This window comes from Arachis stenosperma, chromosome 5, assembly GCF_014773155.1.
Source record: "Arachis stenosperma cultivar V10309 chromosome 5, arast.V10309.gnm1.PFL2, whole genome shotgun sequence".
In the NCBI taxonomy this organism is placed as follows: Eukaryota; Viridiplantae; Streptophyta; class Magnoliopsida; order Fabales; family Fabaceae; genus Arachis; species Arachis stenosperma.
In genome coordinates this window covers 139,971,749-139,993,857 of record NC_080381.1, presented here as the reverse complement: position 1 = coordinate 139,993,857, position 22,109 = coordinate 139,971,749, and the positions used below count along the sequence as shown (strand labels likewise).

Genomic DNA, 22,109 nt, shown 5'->3' with positions numbered 1-22,109 from the left:
TAACGGTGAAAAAAATTGAATACCACATTGTTTTGGACAACACAATAAAATCTACTATAAATCAGACAAAATATCCATAACAAAGTTAGCAATAATGATACACCACAGTAATATGTAACCCAAAATATCCACATTTGTTAGATTTGTTTAAAGAAAATTGTGCTTCATCTTGGCCTATGTGAATCAACTCACCTCTTGCCACCGCCACCGCCACGAGGTCCAGCTCCACTTCTAGGACCAGGAAATCGAGAGAACTGAAGCCGAAGGTGACTAGACTCGGGATTGAGTTCATCTACTTTGTACCCTGCATCATAAAACCAAACGGTTAGGAAATGCTAAAAATAACCTCTTATGCACAATTTAGAGAATCATTCAACATCGATTATCACTAACTTCACCTCAATGATCTGTTCGTAACAAAATTAGAATACCAACCGATTGTTATACAGTATAAAATTAAGATAACCGAAGAGAGCAAGAGGAGAATAAGACAAATTCCTTTCACTACTTTATTTCAGGGGATCAATGTATATATAATATATAACCAAAATTTAGTCATATATTACTAGATGAGGAAAACACAATCCTAAAATGGAAGAGAGCAGAAGTTCAGAAATACCCAAATTAAGTACCTCAAGGCTTTTTTGTCTTTTACTATGATTCATAATTATAACGAAATAGTCAAATTTAGGGTATCTACCAAACAGGTTAATGTATCCTCTAATTTGATGAGCTTCATCTAAGTTATCACATACTTAAATGATTCAGTTAGATGATTCACATGAACAAATACAGAATTTTAGTAAATGCTACCTTGCAAGGCACTCATTGCAGTTGCTGCACAAGCTGGATTTGCAAAATCCACAAAACAAAGAATAAGAGGATCTCCACCACGCTGCAATGATCATAAAAGAAGTCACAGTGAATTTCAACTGATCATCCACACACTCAAAATTGGAGAAGCTAATAATGTTACTAACAGTACACTTACATGTTTGGATTCTTTGCTCACAAGCCTCACTTCTCTATATCCAACAAAGGGACGAAAAATGTCTAAGATAACATCAAGGAATGTGAAAAACAGAATTAAAACCAAAGAAAAGCTCATAAAACAAAAGTAAATAACAGAATTGAATTCTAAAGCAGTGCATCTGCAGAAAAAGGATACGAGCCACTTCCCTTCTTTTGCTATCAGAAGGGAGACCTTCAACATATAAAGTACTTGAAGCATCCGGAGGTAGAGGAACCGTTTCTGGCCCTGGCCTAGAAACTGCATCTCCTGGTAGCTGACCACCATAACCAACCCCCCGCCCATTTGGAGCAAGATCAGGACCGCCAACTCCATGACGCCCGATTAGAGAAGGATCACTTAATGATTGACCTGGCAATCCACCAACCCCCCTTGACAATCCGAGACCACCAATTGTACTCGCTTCGCCGGAAGTGAACGATGAAAGTTGCTTCAAAATCATATAAAATGTTACTACAAAAAGCAAGAGGCAACTAGAGAACCCAAAAAGAAAAATATACTAAAAAAAACTTGATAAAATATTACCCCACTCTGAAGGTAGCGGTCATATGCAGACCCAATTGTTTTTGTGTCCTTTATCATTCCATGACCAGTTCGGTCATTGTCACGAGCAATATAATTATGCAACTCATTACCTGATGTCAGACCAGAAGTTGGTATATCTGCAAGGTGAAAATAAAAGTGAAAACCTAACAAGGGAGCAGAAACACAGAGTTGACAAAATACAAACACAGTAAAACTAGTTTAGCTTATAACTCTGCCCATGTTAAATTACAAACACAAACTCCACGTATAAGTTGAAAACATTATTTAGTGGAACAATCTCTATTCAACCAGGTCCATATAATGCATGGTCCATATAATGCATCTGCTTCCAATAAACCCCTTGTAGACATTTTAACTTCCAAATAAACATTACCCATCCCCTCTATTTCCTTTCAAGTGAAACATCCACTAAAGCCAAAACAGAGAAATGGGGAAAAGGTCAGTAGGAATAAAAAACAAAGCAATGCCACCTGGTACAAATTTTTGCTATATGAAAATACAGCAAATAACAATTAGATTGATGGAGGAAAGAAGATGGAAATAAAAAGTAGTCATTCGAATAATTGCATAATCATGATTAACATGCGTCTTAAAGTTATTCCTCTCAATATTTCTTTTGATCAAGTTAGTCCTTCAATGTATATTTTAGACATCGATTTGGTACTTAGCATTCTATTTATTTTATAACATGAAGGACCAATTTAATGTAAAATATCTTTGAAGAACCAAATCAATGCTACGGGTATATTTCAAAGACCAATCTGAGCATCTAGTTATTAGCATATTAGACCTACCTATCATCATAATATGTAAAAACAAAATAAATAAATAAACAAATAGGGTACACCCTATTTGAATCCCTAAAAGATACATGAGTCACCCCATTAGGCCTGGAAATGCCACTCCAATTGTCCAACTATTTTCGAATCCAAGGGACTAATACAATTACAAAGATCTCCGAAGACTAATCTGATAGTGCATGTAAGCTATGGTGAGGAACTAAGTATTATCAACTACATTATCCACAAGGTTGCACTCTATAGGGTACAAACCCTATACGAAGCATAAAACACGAAACGCCATGCTTACCTCTAAATTAACAAAATTTCCAAAGAACAGAAAGCGATCACCTTCTCACACTAACTTAGTTAGCATCACACAACACATCTAAGAAGCCGCCCCCAAACGAAAGAAAAACCTAATAAAATTACTCGAAACAGATCCCAGAGAAGCCAGAAACTAGTAAAATTGCATGAAAAGGCCGAATCCAAATTGGTAAAACATAAAACGAAAGAAATATTTAAAATTTGAGAGGAGAAATGAATGGATTGAAGAGGGAATTACCGTAGTCGGAACGAGGTCGCTTGAGCATGCCGGCGTGAGGGAGCATGGCCTGCTGCTGGCGGTTCCAGAAGCCGTCGGTCATGGCGAGGGATTGAGAAGGAAAAGGGGAACGAGGAAACCTTAATTTGGAGAATGAATTTTGGAAGAGAAACCCTAATCGAGCGTAGGGTGCTGATGATGCAGCTGAACAAGCTCCGTGCTATTTTCTCACTCCCTTCTGGAGCTACCCCCGTCTACCCCAGCTTCAGAGCAATATAATAATAATAATAATAATAATAATAATTTAATTCTTATGATCTTATCCTTTTTTCTGTTTTTTTTTTTTGGGATCTTATCTTATCATGATTATTTGAATGAGAATCAAACATTTTTCAATAAAAAATCAAATGTTTTTAAATTTTATTTTCATAAATTTTATATGTGTTTTTTTTTTTTACAAAATTATTATTGTAAGATTTCGGCCTATTGGGGCAGTTTTTATTAATATGATAATAAATGTATAAACGTATAGATATATAAATGTAAATATGAAGAATAATAAATAATTAAGAAAATAATTGACAATTATAAAATACAATCCTTATTGTATATTGCGATAAATTATTTTCATAGCAAATTGAAATATTCTATTCTTGAATTAACCTTTTCCATGTAGAAGTGCAATAATATTGGAGAATTGATTTACAAGACTTGGCATTTTTGTTTTTTGGTTCGAATTGGGTTCCTATAGACTGTATTATTTCAAACAACACTGGGTTATTGAACTTCAGAGTATCAATAAAGTTGAGATTTGGCATTTGGGCTTTTCATTGTTATTGGTCCATCTTATCTTGAGTTAGAATCCATAGAAGGAGAAACAGTCTCTTTGCAGAAGAAGACACAACAAAAGTTCATGATAAATATGTTAATACATTATAGTATTTAAGTATGTCTAAACGTGTTCGAATTTTTTTATTATTTTTTATTAAGATACAATTAAACACATAAAACACACGTGTCAGACGAATATCAATAAATATCATCTCAAAAATATGTCTTATACGCAGTCGCGGCAAATCAGGAACTACCCATGCCTCATAGCCAAAATATCATTGTCTCTTTTGTTTTTCGGTATTATAAGGATTTAGGATTTTTTTTTTGTTTACCCAAATGGTATCCCCCAACTCGACAGGTTAAGGACTAATCCGTCGCGAATTTGAGCTCTATTTAAGGGTCTGCCACTGGCCAATGAGTTGCTGCATGTACAAGGCGGGATTCGAACTCCCGACATTTGCTTAAGCGGACTACTCGACCAACCAAGTTGGTTAAGGATTTAGGATTTTATCATTGTAATTTGTCTCATTTCTTTCCTTTTTCTCTTTTCTTGCTTTAGTGTTTTTCTTTTGGACAATGGTTTCGTTTTTTTTGTTTGGTCAGGAGACATGGCTCTGTGTTTGTTTAAGATGAAATTCTCTAACTGCTTAAGGTAGGTTAGATGGGTTACACTAATGGGCTAACTTTTAGGACCGGTAATGCAATAGACAATAGGCAAAGGCCCACTATCCTTAACTAATTGTACCACCTCATCAGTATTCATATTCAATATAGATTAGAGGCCTTATTAAATCCTTTTGGAACATTAGCCATAGGTACTGTTTTCCACCTCTCACAAGCAATCCAACCCAGAACACTAGAAAAAGACAAAGCAAAAAGTTTTACATGTAATTTCTTCTAAAATTTTGTTAATACATTCGAAAAAAGAAGGAATTCTTGAGTTAAAACTTTTAACTGAAGTCAAAAGTTTCCATTTGAAAAATTTTAACGAGCAAATATCTTGTGTTAATAATTTTAATTTTTTAAAAAATGGAATCAATTATTAGATTGCAAAATATAAATTAAAAAAAAAAGCTTCAAGTTTTCGGCACATGTCTAAAATGAAATAAACCATTTCTTAGAACAATAAATAAGGTATAAGTAGGACCAGCTAACCTAGTTGCCATATAGGATTTGGGTTTTGATTTTTTGATTCTTTGTTAATTCACTTTACGGGGAGTGTTAGATAAATAATGGTTATTTTAAATAATATGAACAATCATTAATTAAATAAAAATATATTACATCTTAATTTAATACTACTAATTAAAATTAAGATTAATTTATTTTTTTAATCCTATTAATTCATATTGTTTACACGTTATTCTAAAATGTTGTTGATTATTTATACTATTCCTTCCCTTAAATGTATCGTCTTGTTTGTACCGTGTGAGGATCTCTATCAAAGTATAAATAAGTAAACAAATATTTAAAAAAAAAAGTAAAAAAATAATTCACTTTAAGTTTAAGGGACCAGCTAATTAAAGTAATTAACCACCACGCATTGTAGCGAAGCATGTGGGGCTTCTTGTTCTATCTTTTATTTTAATTATTTAATGTATATTTTATATCTGAATGTTTAGAAATGATTTGGATTTTTTTCAAAATCAGAAATATATAAAAAAATCAACTATATCTAAATAAAATATAATTTAAAAAATAATTAAAATATTATATCAATTAAATTATTATTTAATTTTTAAAACTAAATATAGAATAAATATTTTGATGACATTATTTATTATCTAAAAAATTTAAATTTCGATTCTTATGCCATCACTTTAAAAGATTATATTTTATATTATTTTTTTAATATTAAAAATCTCAGTAAAGTTAGTTAGATGCTAATACACAAAATGATCATTTTTAATAAATTTTAAAAAATAATTTATCATTTATTTTTAAATTTATAAATTTATAAAAATATAAATTTTTTAAAATTTAAATTTAAACACAAAATTTAAATTATTTTTTATATTTTATTTAAATTTAAATTAATATATTTTTTATTAATATTTATGTTTTAAAGTTCAATAAATTGATTTATTTTCTCCTGTTATAATTTTGCTGGTATTATCTGTATAAAATTGTACAAAAACAACTTTTTTTTTCTATTTTGCAGACATTAATTATAAAATTGTATGATACTATGTAAATTAATAAATGTTTGTATTTTGATGTAAAATAATAAATATAAAATTTTATTATTTATTTTTAGTTTTTTACCTAATCACCTCTATCATTGTGGATGCCACCAGCATTGCGTTGTAAATAACTAAATATAGAAATCTCAAAGGATAATAACAGGTCTATGCGTCAAATTATGGAAGGATAAAAATGAAAAAAGAAATTACTAATCTTTACCATCAGAAAAAAATAAAAGAGTAGGTAAAATATAAAATTATACAAAACATTTAAAATAAAACTGAAATAAAATAAGATTTTACAAAAATATTATATATATATATATATAATTAGTTGATAAATTAATTATTTATATATTTATATATAAATATATGTATTATTTAATTTATTTTTAATATATATTTTATATAAATAATATATATAACATAATTGTAAAATTTAAATGTAAAACTAAAACCAACTTCAACATTAAAAATATAAACAACATTTCTCCTTTTTTTTTTTCTCTTCCCGTTGGGTGCTATATATATGCTTGTGTGTGGTGTGGCGCCACTTGTCCTTATCTCTTTCCATTTTGCTATGTTATTCACTTATTTATGACTAGTGTGAAAAAATTTGGTAACATTATTTATTATAATTTATTATATGTGCCAGTATATATTAAGACATTTTTTTTTAGTTGATAGCAAATCATAAAAACACACAAAAAATTGTTGTAGCAACCATTTATTCAAAAAAATAATTGATGTTTAAATAAAAAAAGACAACTAACCATTTAGAAAAATAATTTTGTAATATCATCCATCTTTAATTTGAATCAATAAGTGAATCATCACTCATGTAACTATCTAGCTAGATGAGTGCACATAGTTATGATGAATCAATATAACTACTCATCTAATGACTCATGCATGCTCAAATTAAACAACTATTCACTACAATTACAGGATATTTAACAAGAATAAAAATAAAACAAAAATTCAGTGTTGTGTTTACATGTATGTATTTTATGAGAAGATGATACTCGATAAAATGTGTCTTTATTATTGTAATAAACATTTAAAAAAAAAACACAACATGGTCATTAATTTAAAATAAAGATACTTTTTGAGATTTTCTACCTAAAGATACCCTTCGAAAAATTATATCTAAATATACTCTTCTTAATTTTAATATTAGTGCAACTAAGTATCATTTAAATATTATCTTTTATTCAACTTTTAAAAGAAAGAAAAAATAAAATACAAGTAATTTCTCTTATTTTTTAAAAGGGGATGCTCCCATAGAAATTTTTTTAAAGATATATTTTAATAATTAAAATTTAACACATATAATCATTTAAATTATGTTATTTTATCAAAATTAGGTTAGACAAATTAAATTAATTTGACCAAAAAATAGTGAATCAAATTTTGAATCTGTCTAAATTAATATTATTTTTTATAAAAAATGACTACAATACTCCTATTAAATAAAATGATTAAAATACTCTTATTATATATATTAATTTTAAAAATTCTAAATTCTAGTCCTTTTCTTCTCTATCGTTATAGGGTTAGAATTTAAAGTTTTCAAAATTTATATATATATATATATATATATATATATATATATATATATAAAATAGGAATATTTTAGTTGTGTTTTATAATAAGGATATTGTAGTAATTTTTATAAAAAATCTTAATTTATACCGATTTAAAATTTATTTTATTAATTTTTTTGCTAAACTGATTAGTCCCGTCTAATTTTAATAAAAATAATACAATTTAATTGATTATATATGTTAAATTTTAATTTTTAAAAATATCTTTAAAAAAATACGTTTTTGACATCTTTATCTAAGTGACTCCCTTTTTAAAAAACTAATACATAAAAATGGACATTCAAATTAATTAAAAAGTATTCAAATTAATTAAATAATAATAAATCCATAAAAAGATTGACCAAATTAAAGACTGGATTTTAAAAGATAAATAGTATCTTTTTAATAAATAAATAATTAATAATTACCTCTAAACTTACTAATACATAAATATTTATCGTACCTCTATCTTTCTTTAAAAACGATTAATCAATTGAAAAAGATAGAAAAATTGGCTTACGAATTACATATATGCATTAAAGAGCAACAATGCAAATAAAAGAACAATGTAAATTTGTGTAAAAAAATAATTAATTTTTTATTTTATAAAACGAGCTCCGATTATTTTTAAAAACACAATTGTGTATATGTAAGTTTTATAAGTCTTAGGAATTTATTTAAATATGCCGCTTTAATTTATTATAATGTACTTAGTTTTATAATGATTAACAATTTTAATGTAAATATAGTAATATACTTATATATTGTCTAGTACAAACTAATATTGTTTGTTTAACTACTACTATTTATATACAAACAACTATCGGATAATTACAAATATACAATAAATTTATTGTCCTCCTAACAACAACAAAGCCTATTGCCCTCTTAATAATTGATTATTATTTCAATTTTTCAAAACTGTGACATATGTGAAAATTATACACCATAATTTCTTTAGTTTTACTATATTTAAATAACTAATTTTAACCTAAATATTCATGACAATTACAATTTTGCGTAATAACTAGGAAAGATTGTATTATTGTTGGACACTATAGTACTATACGTTTTTCAGTTTTCGGTGATTGCTTGCGTATATATTGTAAGTATATAACTATGATTAGAATGCAGAGTGAGAAAAACAAACATGTAGGTCCCTCATTTTCCTTTTACTCTTTTTCTCCTCTTCTGCAATGAATACCCTCAGTATTCTATGCTTTGTTTGATGTATATGAATTCTTCCGTATATTTTTTCATGCAGCAACTCAAATCCATTAAAAATATACCAAAACCCATATCACATTCTGTGGCTAATTTTTTTATAGAAAAAAAATATTGATGTTAATTTTAAAAATAGAATTATTTGGTATAATTATAAATAAATAAATTTTGTATATAAAAAGTTAATATACAAAATATATGTATATGTTGGATAAATATTAATATTCTGATTAATATACAAGATATATATTAGATATATTTTTTATACATTCATTATGTAATATATTTTAAATATTAATATTTAACTAAAACACCGTAACTCCTCATTTTTATTCTCTTTTTATTGGCCTTTGTCATCAGCATTGTCATCATAGTCAAAGTCAATTCTATCTCCCAATGTCTTCTCATAGTTTTTCAATGCATAAAAATATTTGACAACAAAAAAACATTTGATAAAAATATTTTTAATTAAGAGATGTTAGTTAATATTCGATTAATGAAAATTTATTATTATGATTCGTAAAATTTGTCTTAATTGTTTAAGTATAATATGTAATTAAATGTTGGATTAAGTAGGAGAATGTTAAAATTTTTATTCTAATTGTGATCCAATTTGTTAATATAAAAATTAGTTTGTGTGGTATTATAATTATTAATTAATTATATTGACAGTTGATCTGTTCTTTGATAAAAAAATATGACTGTTCATAAATTTTAGAAAGTTTGGATCTCCAATTCTGATCACACAATAAAACAAACATATTTAATTCCATCTGGTTTGGTGATTAAAGAATTAGAAGTTTTAAATTAAAATCAAAGATTTTATTGGCAATGGTACATAAATTACTATTTTTTTAATAATAGAGTCGTAAGTAATAAAATTTTATAGTTCAAAATAATACTAAATAAAAAATATTAAGAATATTAAAATAATTATAGAATATCCTTTATTTGACATTGTAAAATTTATTATTGTAATTCTTGTGCACTGTTTATTATTATATTTTTTTATAATATGTATTATTATTTCTACTAGAAATGATAAATTAAATAAAAAAATTATAAATAATAAAAATATAACTAGTAAAAAATTAGAATCTAAAACAATAAAAAAAAATAAAATTATCGAGAGTACTTAAAAAGTACAAAAATATATTATTTTATATGTTTTTTTAATTTAATAAATAAATATTAATTTTTATTATAGAAAGAGTACTTAAAAAATTGTCAATTTTTATATATTATTTTTAATTTCATAAATAAATATTAATTTTTATTATAATAATAAAAATATAACATACTAAAATAGAGTATTATAAAAAATACTAAAAAATTAAATCTACTTAAAAAAATAATTTTATAATTTAATATTATATTTTTTTAGTAATTAACTAATTATTTATTTAAGAGTGATATTAACTAATATTATTTAAATAATATTTATTTTATCAAAATTAATTTTAGTATATAATTGTTAAACATAAATAATATAAACATAAACTCATTTTCACTTAAATAAAATTTTTACAGAATCATTTTTATTTATATTTCAATTTAACAAATTAATGTAAAATTCTAAATTTTTCATTGGACCTTGAGTGTTATTAGACACATCCTAACAACTGACAGAAAAAAATTACAGGTAAGACGATTTCAAATTGTTGAAGGAGAGAAATTACACAATAATATTATAAATTACAGACAGGACGATTTCAAATTGTTGAAGGAGAGAAATTACACAATGATATTATAGTAATATGCACAATATGATTTTGGTAATACTACAATTGTGAGACAAACGTATTCTAAACAATGGCTACTAATTTTAATAAACGGTTTTATTGGATAATTTTAATTTAAGTTGCTCGTAATTTAAAATTATTTATTTAAACACATAATTTAAAATTATCAATTTAATATAATAAATTTTGTAAAATTTTTCATGTATTCTCTTATTTTCTTTTGGCAATTCATGTACTCTCTTGTTTAAAATGTTTAAATTATATCGTTCAAATTATATTAAAATTCTATCATCCAAAATAATATTAAATAAAAAATATTAAAATAATTATAGAATATGTTTTTGTATGATATTATAAGATTTATCACTATAATTTTTATCCACAATTTATTATTCTAATTTTTTATAATATATATTATTATTTTTATTAAAAATAATAAATTAAAAAAATATTAATTTTAAATAATAATAAAAAATAACTAGTAAAAAATTAAATTATAAAATAAAAATAAGATTATTGAAAATATTAAAAAAATAATAAAATATATTATTTTATATATTATTTTTAATTTAATAAATAAATATTAGTTTTTATTATAAAAAGAGTACGTAAAAAATTGTCAATTTTTATATTATTTTTAATTTTATAAATAATATTAATTTTATTATAAAAGTAAAAACTGTAAGATACTAAAATAGAGTATTATAAAAATACTATTAAAAAATATTAAAAGAAGTATAAAAAAATTAAATATATTTAAAAAATAATATTATAATTTAATATTATATTTTTTATAATTAATTTATTTAAAAGTGGTTTAATTAATATTATTTAAATAATATTTATTTTATAAAAATCAATTTTAATATAAAATTATTAAATATAAATCATATAAACATAAACTCATTTTTACTCAAATAAAATTTTTACAAAATTAATTTTATTTATATTTTAATTAAATAAATTAATGTAAAATTCTAAATTTTTCATTGGACCTTCAGTGTTATTAGACACATTCTAACATTTTACAGAAAAAAAATTACAGTAGGACAATTTCAAATTATTGAGGGAGAGAAACTATGAAAAATAATGCACAATATTATTATGGTAGTGTTACGGTAGGTAACCGGAGATTATCCCAATGGACGGCGTTCGCGGCCCAAGTGTATAACGGTGGAGAATTCCTGATAGGTCCGCAGCTCGGGAGGCTCCGTCCGACTTGTGCTCGCGTGTGAATGGGGGGTGGTACCTGCAAAGACACTCCGATGCCTAAGTTAGCAAGGGTGCAAGCAGGTCTTAGAGAGTATTGGACTTAGGAATACCTGAGGTGTGTCAGTGTACTTATAGTGGTGAGCCAATAACCACCGTTGGAGTAGTGCCGTATCTTTAGGGTGATAACCGTCCCTACTATCTTGGGGAGGTTAAGATATGGCTTTATGAGGCGGTTAGAGAGATTTTAGGGGCGGTTACTCATTGAAATGAGTGTTTATCTGCCAGCTAATCTCACATCCGACCTCTTCATACCAAGTCGTGGTTGACACCGACTTCTTATGTGAACGGCGGCGCTTAGCTAGGCTTTAATCCTTTGGATTAGGCCTTTTAATTGGACCTGGGCCTTTGCATTGGGCCAGGGTATGAACAGTGCCCCTACTTGAGCCCAAATCTTTTTAAAGTTTGGGTTCAAGTATTTAACTCGGGTTCGTAGTCGACTTGTTTGAAAGAACATGGATCTTGGAAACCGACGTGATTTCCGCGACTTTTAGTTTCTGACAGTTACGTCAATTCAAGCGTCGTGTCTGTTGAGGGTTTATTTAGGGATTGAGGGCTTTGGTAACGGTGCAGTCGCATTAATGACTGCCTCGTTTTTACCATTATGCCCCTTAGCCTATTTATAAATACTTTCCCTCTCTTTCCATTTTCCGTTTCTGCAATCTTTCAAACTTCTCTTTATCCTGTTCGCGCTGCATCCTTGCGTTTTAAAGACTTCTGTTCTCTCCAACCCTCATTTTCGGATAAAGGTTAGTTCTGTTTTTCCCATGTCATTTTTGTTTGCATGTTTTGTTTGGCGAGTAGATAGGTTGACCCGTAGATTCTAGTTTCGAATCTTTCTTCTTTAGTGGCCTTGTTTTTTGATTTTCTTTTTTCTTTTTCCCTTTTGTAGGTTTTCTGCCACTTTTCTTTACATAAAAATGGCTTCTGTAGACATTCTTTCTCAGTGGGTTGACGATACGGTCCTTGGGGAGGAACCGTTGGTCGACGCTGAATCATCACTCACCTCCGAACTCACCATAGGCTCTGTACTTCAGACGAGGACGAGCCCAAATATGAATTGATAATCCCGGGTCCTGAAGACCGCGTCTGCTTTGGAAGGGTTAATGAGGCAGGCCCTCATTTTTTCTTCATGTACGAATGTATGATCACCCGTTTGGGTGTTTTTCTCCCTTTCTCGGATTTCGAGATATCCGTTTTGCACCATTGTAAGGTTGCCCCTACTCAACTCCACCCCAATTCCTGGGGTTTTTTGAAGATTTATCAGTTTATAAGCCACGCTTTAGACTTCCCGACTTCATTGAGAATCTTCTTTTATCTTTTCCATATGACTAAGCCCTTTAGTGGGCTAAACAACAAACAACAATGGGTATCCTTCCGAGCCATTCAAGGTCGGAGGATTTTCACCCTTTTTGACGAATCTTTCCACGACTTCAAAAACTTTTTCTTCAAGGTTCAAGCTGTAGAGGGTCACCACCCCTTTTTTCTGGAGGAGCATTCCTCCCCTCGCTTTCCCCTTTACTGGCTGCTGATGAGCGGATAATTTGTATACTTTTTGGCATTGTTTTTAGTATGTTTTTGATATGATATAGTTAGTTTTTAGTATATTTTTATTAGTTTTTAGTTAAAATTCACTTTTCTGGACTTTACTATGAGTTTGTGTGTTTTTCTGTGATTTCAGGTATTTTCTGGCTGAAATTGAGGGACCTGAGCAAAAATCTGATTCTGAGACCAAAAAGGACTGCAGATGCTGTTGGATTCTGACCTCCCTGCACTCAAAGCGGATTTTCTGGAGCTACAGAAGCCCAATTGGCGCGCTCTCAACGGCGTTGGAAATTAGACATCCTGGGCTTTCCAGCAATATATAATAGTCCATACTTTGCCCAAGATTTGATGGCCTAAACCGGCGCTCAAAGTCACATACAGAAATTCCAGCGTTAAACGCCGGAACTGGCACCTAAATGGGAGTTAAACGCCCAAACTGGATTAAAAGCTGGCGTTTAACTCCAAGAAGAGTCTCTACACGAAATTGCTTCATTGCTCAGCCCAAGCACACACCAAGTGGGCCCGGAAGAGGATTTTTATGTCATTTACTCATTTCTGTACACCCTAGGCTACTAGTTTCTTATAAGTAGGACCTTTTACTATTGTAAAAAAATCTTTTGATCACTTTTAGATCTCTAGATCATCTTTGGACATTCTTGTTCTTAGATCATTGGGAGGCTGGCCATTCGGCCATGCCTAGACCTTATGCTTATGTATTTTCAACGGTGGAGTTTCTACACACCATAGATTAAGGTGTGGAGCTCTGCTGTACCTCGAGTATTAATGCAATTACTATTGTTCTTCCATTCAATTCCACTTGTTCTTTTACCAAGATATCACTCGTTCTTCAACATGAACAAGGTGACTGACAACCATTCTTGTTCTACAAGCATCTGAGGCTTAGTGAATATCTCTTGGATTTCTGATTGCATGATGCATGGTTGATCGCCTGACAACCGAGTGCTCGCCTGACAAACGAGCCAGCCATTCCGTGAGATCAGAGTCTTCGTGGTATAGGCAAGAACTGATGGCAGCATTCAAGAGAATCCGGAAGGTCTAACCTTGTCTGCGGTGTTCTGAGTAGGATTCAATGATTGAATGACTGTGACGTGCTTCAAACCTGTAACCTACTGGGCGTTAGTGACAGACGCAAAAGAGTTATTCTATTCCGGTAGGGGAGGGAACCAAACCGGTGATTGGCAGCACTGTGACAGAGTGTGTGCATTAGCTTTCACTGCGCGGATGGGAGGTAGCTGCTGACAACAGTGAGACCCTATACGAGCTTGCCATGGAAAGGAGTAAGAAGGATTGGATGAAGACAGTAGAAAAGCAGAGAGACGGAAGGGAAGGCATCTTCATACATTTGTCTGAAGCTCTTACACCAATGATATACATAAGTATCACTATCTTTATCTTTTATGTTATTTTCGTTCATCATCATACATTTGAGTTTGCCTGACTAAGATTTACAAGATGACCATAGCTTGCTTCAATACTAACAATCTCCGTGGGATCGACCCTTACTCACGTAAGGTTTATTACTTGGACGACCCAGTGCACTTGCTGGTTAGTTGTGCGAAGTTGTGTAATGCCATGGTATTGAGCGCACCAAGTTTTTGGAGCCATTACCAGGGATTATAAGAGTTGTGAAAAAGTATAGTTCACAATTTCGCGCACCAGCTGCCGGGCACCCCTTGCGAAAAGATTGGTCTAGACGACCTAGACGAGGTGGAGGCGGCCATTGTAGGGTTTTTCCGAGAAGCATGGGGGAGGTCCCCATATTTGGATACCAGGAAAATTCTTCAGGGAACACCAATTTTCGTACAATCTCAAATAGGTAGTGCATGCATTCTTTATTTCCGAGTTGTTTCCGCCGACTTATATTTTACCGACGAGTTGTTGACTTATATTTTACCGACTTGTAACTCGGTTGTTATTTGTTTTCTTTTGTAGATATGGCAAAAAAGAATGCTCAGGAGGCCTACCAAAGGGTCCGGGAGGCTAAGGCGAAGTCCCGGGCTAGGTCCGGGGTGGTCATCTCTCCTCCCCCTCCACCTCCTCCTCCTAAGAACACTGGCACTCCTACTCAACCTATTGTACTCTCTTCCTCGAGCTTGCCCCGACCACCCCCCTCTGCCCAAATTCTCTCCGAACCCGAGAAGAAGAAGCGCAAGACTTCAGAGTCTGGCTCTTCTTCCTTCGATGGTGGGGTTAAGGCGGATGCTATGGCATTCGTCCGAAAGAACATCTATCCTTTTATACATATGGATGATGTTTCTGTTCGAAACCACCTTACCACCATGGCCGAGGAGAGTTTTAGGACGGCGGGTGTCTGTGGCAAGCTTTTGGATATTTTTGAGAAGGCTCCCCTTAGCTCCTTGGGTGCAACCTCGAGGGTTGAGGAGTTGGAGGAGAGACTTCTCCTTTTCGAAAAATATGAGAAGGAGTTGAAGGAGGAGAGAGATAAATTGAGGAAGGAGAGGGATCACCTTAGGGAGGAGGTAGGTAAGCTCCGGGCTCAGTGCACTTTGGAGGCTAACCTGAGGAAGACGGCGCAAGACAGCTACCATAGCTTATTTCAAGATATTGTGACCGTGAAGAAGGACTTGCTGAACTCCCGAAACGCATACGCCGAGCTGGAGGACTCTATAGCCGATGGTGCCGAGGAGTCTTGGAGGATTTTCTTGGAACAAGTCAGAGTTATCGCTCCCGACTTGGACCTTTCTCCACTACACCCCGACAAGGTGGTTATTGACGGCGCCATCGTTGATCCTCCCGTCCCCGAGGTCATTTCCGAGTCAGACCTGAAGACTCGGGGACAGAGAATTATCGAGTCTCCTCCTCGTCCTACGGATGCCTCAGGTTCTTCTTCCGCTCCTCCTCCCGATTCTGGTGGTGTTCCTCCTGGTGGTGGTGATTCCTCTATTCCGTCCAAAAAATAACTTCTTTCTCTTTGTGGCTATATGGGGGCCCGCCCTGTGGGTCCCCTCTTTTTTAAACTTCTATTTATTTGCTGGTGGTTGTGAACAATTTTTCTTCTGGCCTTTTAAGGTCGTAAACAAAATGTTCTGTTTGTTACCCTTTTTTGGATAAGGGTTTTAAACAAAATAAATGCCCTTTTTGGATAAGGGTTTTCTAATCAAAGTAGGCGCCCCTTTTTTGGATAAGGGTTTAAGTTACTTTGCGCGTGTGCATGCTTTTCTGCTTTGAATATGTTTGATCTTTTCGGAAAAACCTTTTGTTAGCTTGCATTGTTTTCTTGAGCCTTTTTCGTGCAAAGACCTGTATGCAAACTTTAAGCTTTCTCAGGTTCTCATATCTCTTTTGTTATCCTTTATACTCAACTTTTGCTTTAGTGAGTTTTTATGACTTAGGTTATTTTTGTGATGCGTTTTTATCTACTCGGAATGTATCCGAGTTTTTCTACTCGGGTTTTTTCGTCTTCGACTTATGAGTCGGACTGTTCCCGAGTTTGACACGATCAACTCATATAACCTCTTTACACCGACTTGTACCTCGTCGTTTCATCCTGACGACCATGTTAGGTCGGTTCATGGGATTTTCACGTTTTGTCGAGCTTAAGTCGGCGCGTTTCGTAGAAAGACTTATATATAAAATAAATAAAGGAGGATATTTAAGAGAGATATAGTAAATGAAAGGATCTTTATTAATTGGGAAGGTACCTTTTTTGCTACTAAGGGTCTTGACAGCATGTTTTCCCTTAGCCTCTACTATGATGCCTCGTTAAAAACCCCTCTCCAGAAAAAACCCTTTTTTGGGAAAAAATCATGAAGCTGGGAAAAGAGTACATCAGGGAGTAGAGTTCGCTTCTAACTGTAGTACCTTTTCATATTACAAGCATGCCACGACCTTGGTAGCTCAGTGCCATCCAGGTCGGCTATTTTATAGTAACCTTTCCCTAACACTTCTTTGATTTTGTACGGCCCTTTCCAATTTGCGGCGAGCTTTCCATCTCCTGATTTGTCGACTCCAATGTCGTTTCTGATTAGGACCAAGCCATCTAAGGCAAATGTTCTTCGGATGACTTTCTTGTTGTATCTGGTAGTCATCCTTTGCTTTAGTGCCGCTTCTCTTATCTGGGCATTTTCTCGGACTTCGGGGAGCAAGTCAAGCTCCTCTTTATGCCCCTGTATATTTCCGACCTCATCGTGGAGAATTACCCTTGGGCTTTGCTCATTGATTTCTATGGGAATCATGGCTTCTACCCCATAGACTAGTCGAAAGGGTGTTTCCCCTGTGGCGGATTGGGGGGTCGTCCTATAAGCCCACAATACTTGAGGGAGCTCTTCAGCCCAAGCCCCCTTTGCTTCCTGTAGTCTCTTCTTCAAGCCTGCCAGTATGACTTTGTTAGCCGCCTCGGCTTGCCCATTGGCTTGTGGGTGTTCTACCGAGGTGAATTGATGTTTGATTTTCATACTAGCTACCAGGCTTCTAAAGGTGGCGTCGGTGAATTGGGTTCCATTGTCTGTGGTTATGGAATAAGGTATTCCATACCTTGTGATAATGTTTTTGTAGAGGAACCTGCGGCTTCTTTGAGCGGTGATAGTGGCTAGTGGTTCCGCTTCTATCCACTTTGTGAAGTAATCTATCCCCACGATCAAGTATTTGACTTGCCCTGGTGCTTGGGGAAAAGGACCTAGCAAATCCATTCCCCACTTCGCGAAAGGCCAGGGGGAAGTTATACTGATGAGCTCTTCGGGTGGAGCCACGTGGAAATTTGCATGCATCTGGCATGGTTGGCATTTTTTCACAAAGTCTGTGGCATCTTTCTGCAAGGTCGGCCAATAGAATCCTGCTCGGATTACTTTCCTGGCCAGCGACCTTGCTCCGAGATGGTTTCCGCAGATCCCACTATGTACTTCTTCCAACACCTCGGTGGTTTTTGAGGTCGGCACGCACTTCAGCAATGGTGTTGATATCCCTCTTCTGTAAAGGACATTTCTCACCAAAGTATAATGTTGTGCTTCCCTTCGGATCCTTTTAGCCTCTTTCTCCTCTTTGGGGAGGATGTCGAATTTCAGATATTCGACTAAAGGATTCATCCATCCGAGGTTTAGGCCGATTACCTCGAGAACCTCTTGTTCCTCTTCTGTTTTTGATACCGAGGGTTCTTGGAGGGTTTCTTGGATCAGGCTTCTGTTGTTCCCTCCGGGTTTGGTGCTTGCTAACTTGGATAGGGCGTCAGCTCTGCTATTTAGATCCCGAGTTATGTGCTTAACTTCGGTTTCCGCAAAGTGCCCAAGGTGCTCCAAGGTTTTTTCCAAGTACCTTTTCATGTTTGGGTCCTTCGCCTGATATTCTCCACTTATTTGAGAGGTCACCACTTGTGAGTCGCTGTAGATCATCACCTTTGTAGTGCCAACTTCTTCTGCTAACTTTAATCCGGCAATCAAGGCTTCATATTCTGCCTGATTGTTTGAAGCCGGAAATTCAAATTTCAAGGAGACCTCTATCTGGGTCCCTTTTTCATCTACCAATATTATGCCTGCGCCGCTCCCTGTCTTGTTGGAGGATCCGTCTACATAGAGTTCCCATGTAGTCGGTTTTTCCTCTTGTTCACCTGCGTATTCTGCAATGAAGTCGGCGAGACATTGGGCTTTAATTGCAGTCCGAGTTTCGTATCTCAAGTCGAACTCGGAGAGTTCTATTGCCCATTGAACCATTCTCCCTGCAATATCCGTCTTTTGGAGGATTTGCTTCATGGGTTGGTTTGTGCGGACTCTTATTGTATGAGCCTGAAAGTAAGGTCGTAGCCTTCGTGAGGCTATCACTAAGGAGTAGGCAAACTTCTCTAGTTTGTGGTACCTTAGCTCAGGGCCTTGTAGAACCTTACTGGTAAAGTAGACCGGGTGTTGACCGACCTCGTCTTCTGTGATCAGGGCTGATGAGACAGCCCTGTTTGCGACGGAGAGGTATAGGACGAGGTCTTTTCCCGGTATTGGTCGGGTCAAGATAGGAGGTTGGCTTAAGAATTTTTTGAACTCTTGGAACGCCTCCTCACATTCCGGAGTCCATTCAAACTGGCATCCCTTCCTTAACAGGGAGAATAATGGAAGGGATTTTAGTGCCGATCCTGCCATAAATCTGGAGAGGGCTGCAAGTCGGCCATTGAGCTGTTGAACCTCTCTTAAACAAGTCGGGCTCTTCATTTCTAGGATGGCTCTGCACTTATCGGGATTGGCCTCAATCCCTCTTTGTGTTAGCATAAAGCCTAGAAATTTTCCTGCCTCTACTGCGAAGGCGCATTTTGCGGGATTTAATCTCATCCCATGCAACCTTATAGTGTTGAAGACTTGTGAGAGGTCGGTTAAGAGGTCGACTTCTTGCTTGGTTTTTACTAACATGTCGTCGACGTATACCTCCATTAGGCTCCCCAAATGGGAGGAAAACACTTTGTTCATCAGCCTTTGGTACGTGGCTCCTGCATTCTTCAGTCCGAATGGCATGACCACGTAGCAATAGTTGGCTTTTGGTGTGATGAACGATGTTTTCTCCTGGTCGGGTTCATGCATCGGGATTTGGTTATATCCCGAGTAGGCGTCCATGAATGATAGGTATTGGTACCCTGAGCTGGAGTCTACCAGGGTGTCAATACTCGGTAGAGGATAAGGGTCCTTAGGACATGCCTTATTCAAGTCGGTATAGTCGACGCACATTCTCCATTTACCATTTTGTTTTTTGACCAGCACTACATTGGCTAGCCATGTTGGGTATTTGACCTCTCTGATAAAGCCGGCTTCCAGGAGCGCCTGTACTTGTTCTTCTACTATGGAGGCCCTCTCTGGGCCGAGCTTACGTCTTCTTTGCTGTACAGGTCGGGACCCTGGGTAAACCGAGAGTCTATGGGACATGAGTTCGGGGTCAATCCCGGGCATGTCGGATGCCTTCCGGGCGAAGAGGTCGGAATTAGCTCTTAGGAGTTCACCCAACCTTTGTTTCAGGGTTTCCCCTAGGTTGGCTCCTATGTAAGTATTTTTTCCTTCCTCTTCTCCGATTTGTATCTCCTCGGTTTTTCCTCCCGGCTGAGGTCGCAGTTCTTCTCTGGTTCTTGCTCCACCCAGCTCTATGGTGTGGACTTCTTTGCCTTTTCCTCTCAGATTTAGGCTTTCGTTATAGCACTTTCTCGCTAATTTCTGATCTCCCCTCACCGTTGCTATTCCCCCTGGGGTTGGGAATTTCATGCAGAGGTGAGGAGTTGATACCACTGCTCCAAGGCGATTAAGGGTAGTCCTGCCGATTAAGGCGTTGTAGGCTGACCCTTCATCGATGACTATAAAGTCTATACTTAGAGTCCTCGATTTTTCCCCTTTTCCAAAGGTGGTGTGAAGGGGTAAAAATCCCAGTGGCTTTATTGGCGTATCCCCTAACCCGTATAGGGTGTCGGGGTAAGCTTTTAACTCTTTTTCCTCTAACCCTAGCTTGTCGAAGGCGGGCTTGAAAAGGATATCCGCCGAGCTTTCTTGATCTACTAGGGTTCTGTGGAGATGGGCATTAGCTAGGATCATAGTTATTACCACGGGATCATCATGCCCGGGTATTATCCCTTGCCCATCCTCTTTTGTGAATGATATAGTGGGGAGGTCGGGTGTTTCATCCCCGACCTGATAGACTCTCTTCAGATGTCTTTTGCGAGAAGATTTGGTGACTCCCCCTCCCGCAAATCCTCCTGAGATCATGTGAATATGTCTCTCAGGGGTCTGTGGTGGAGGATCTCTCCTGTCCATATCATCTCGCTTTCTTTTTCCATGGGTGTCCGACCTCTCCATGAGATATCTGTCAAGCCGACCTTCTCTAGCCAGCTTTTCTATCACATTTTTGAGGTCGTAACAGTCGTTTGTGGAGTGACCATATATTTTATGGTACTCGCAATACTCGCCGTGACTTCCCCCTTTTTTGTTTTTGATAGGTCTTGGGGGTGGCAGCCTTTCAGTGTTGCAAATCTCTCTGTATACGTCCACTATAGAAGTCTTTAGAGGAGTATAAGAGTGGTACTTCCTGGGCCTCTCAAGACCGAGCTCTTCCTTCTTCTTGACTTCCCTTTCTCTCTCCCTGGAGGAGGAAGCGGGTCCGGGTCGGGAGCTCAGGTCTCTTAGCTTTGCATTTTCTTCCATGTTGATGTACTTCTCGGCCCTTTCTTGTACATCACTTAGAGAAACGGGGTGCCTTTTAGATATGGACTGTGAGAAGGGGCCTTCTCTAAGTCCGTTGACTAACCCCATTATTACTGCCTCTGTGGGCAGGTCTTGGATCTCTAAACATGCCTTATTGAACCTTTCCATATAGGCTCGTAGGGACTTTCTGACCTCCTGTTTTACTCCCAGGAGGCTCGGTGCATGTTTTACTTTATCCTTCTGAATTGAGAACCTCATAAAAAATTTCCTGGAGAGGTCTTCAAAACTAGTAATGGATCTCGGGGGGAGGCTATCGAACCACTTCATCGCTGCTTTCGATAAAGTGGTCGGGAAAGCCTTGCATCTCGTAGCGTCGGAGGCATCAGCTAGATACATCCGGCTTTTGAAGTTGCTAAGATGATGCTTTGGATCCGTAGTCCCATCGTAGAGGTCCATATCAGGGCTTTTGAAGTTCCTTGGAACTTTTGCCCTCATTATGTCCTCGCTGAAAGGATCCTCTCCGCCCGGGAGTTGATCTTCTCCTTCATCGCGGGAGTTCTTGAGGGAGGATTCTAGCTGCAAGAGTTTTCTTTCTAACTCTTTTCGCCGTTCCATCTCTTCTTTAAGGTACCTTTCGGTTTCCTTTTGCCTCTCCCGCTCTTGTTCCAATTGTTCTAGGCGGCTATGGACCAATC

The 22,109-nt window shown here is 34.8% G+C and overlaps 1 protein-coding gene across 1 annotated transcript; it reads right to left on the bottom strand.

Annotated features, from left to right (window-relative positions):
* Positions 1–3,169, bottom strand: LOC130979303 (RNA-binding protein 1-like). Its single transcript, XM_057902713.1, has 6 exons — positions 2,921–3,169; positions 1,556–1,692; positions 1,169–1,460; positions 992–1,053; positions 814–895; positions 1–304 (listed from the first exon to the last, which is right to left on the bottom strand). Exons 1-6 carry the CDS (start codon positions 3,000–3,002, stop codon positions 189–191), a joined length of 771 nt encoding a protein of 256 aa, XP_057758696.1. The 5' UTR covers positions 3,003–3,169; the 3' UTR covers positions 1–188.
* Between the last annotated feature and the right edge of the window lie 18,940 nt (positions 3,170–22,109).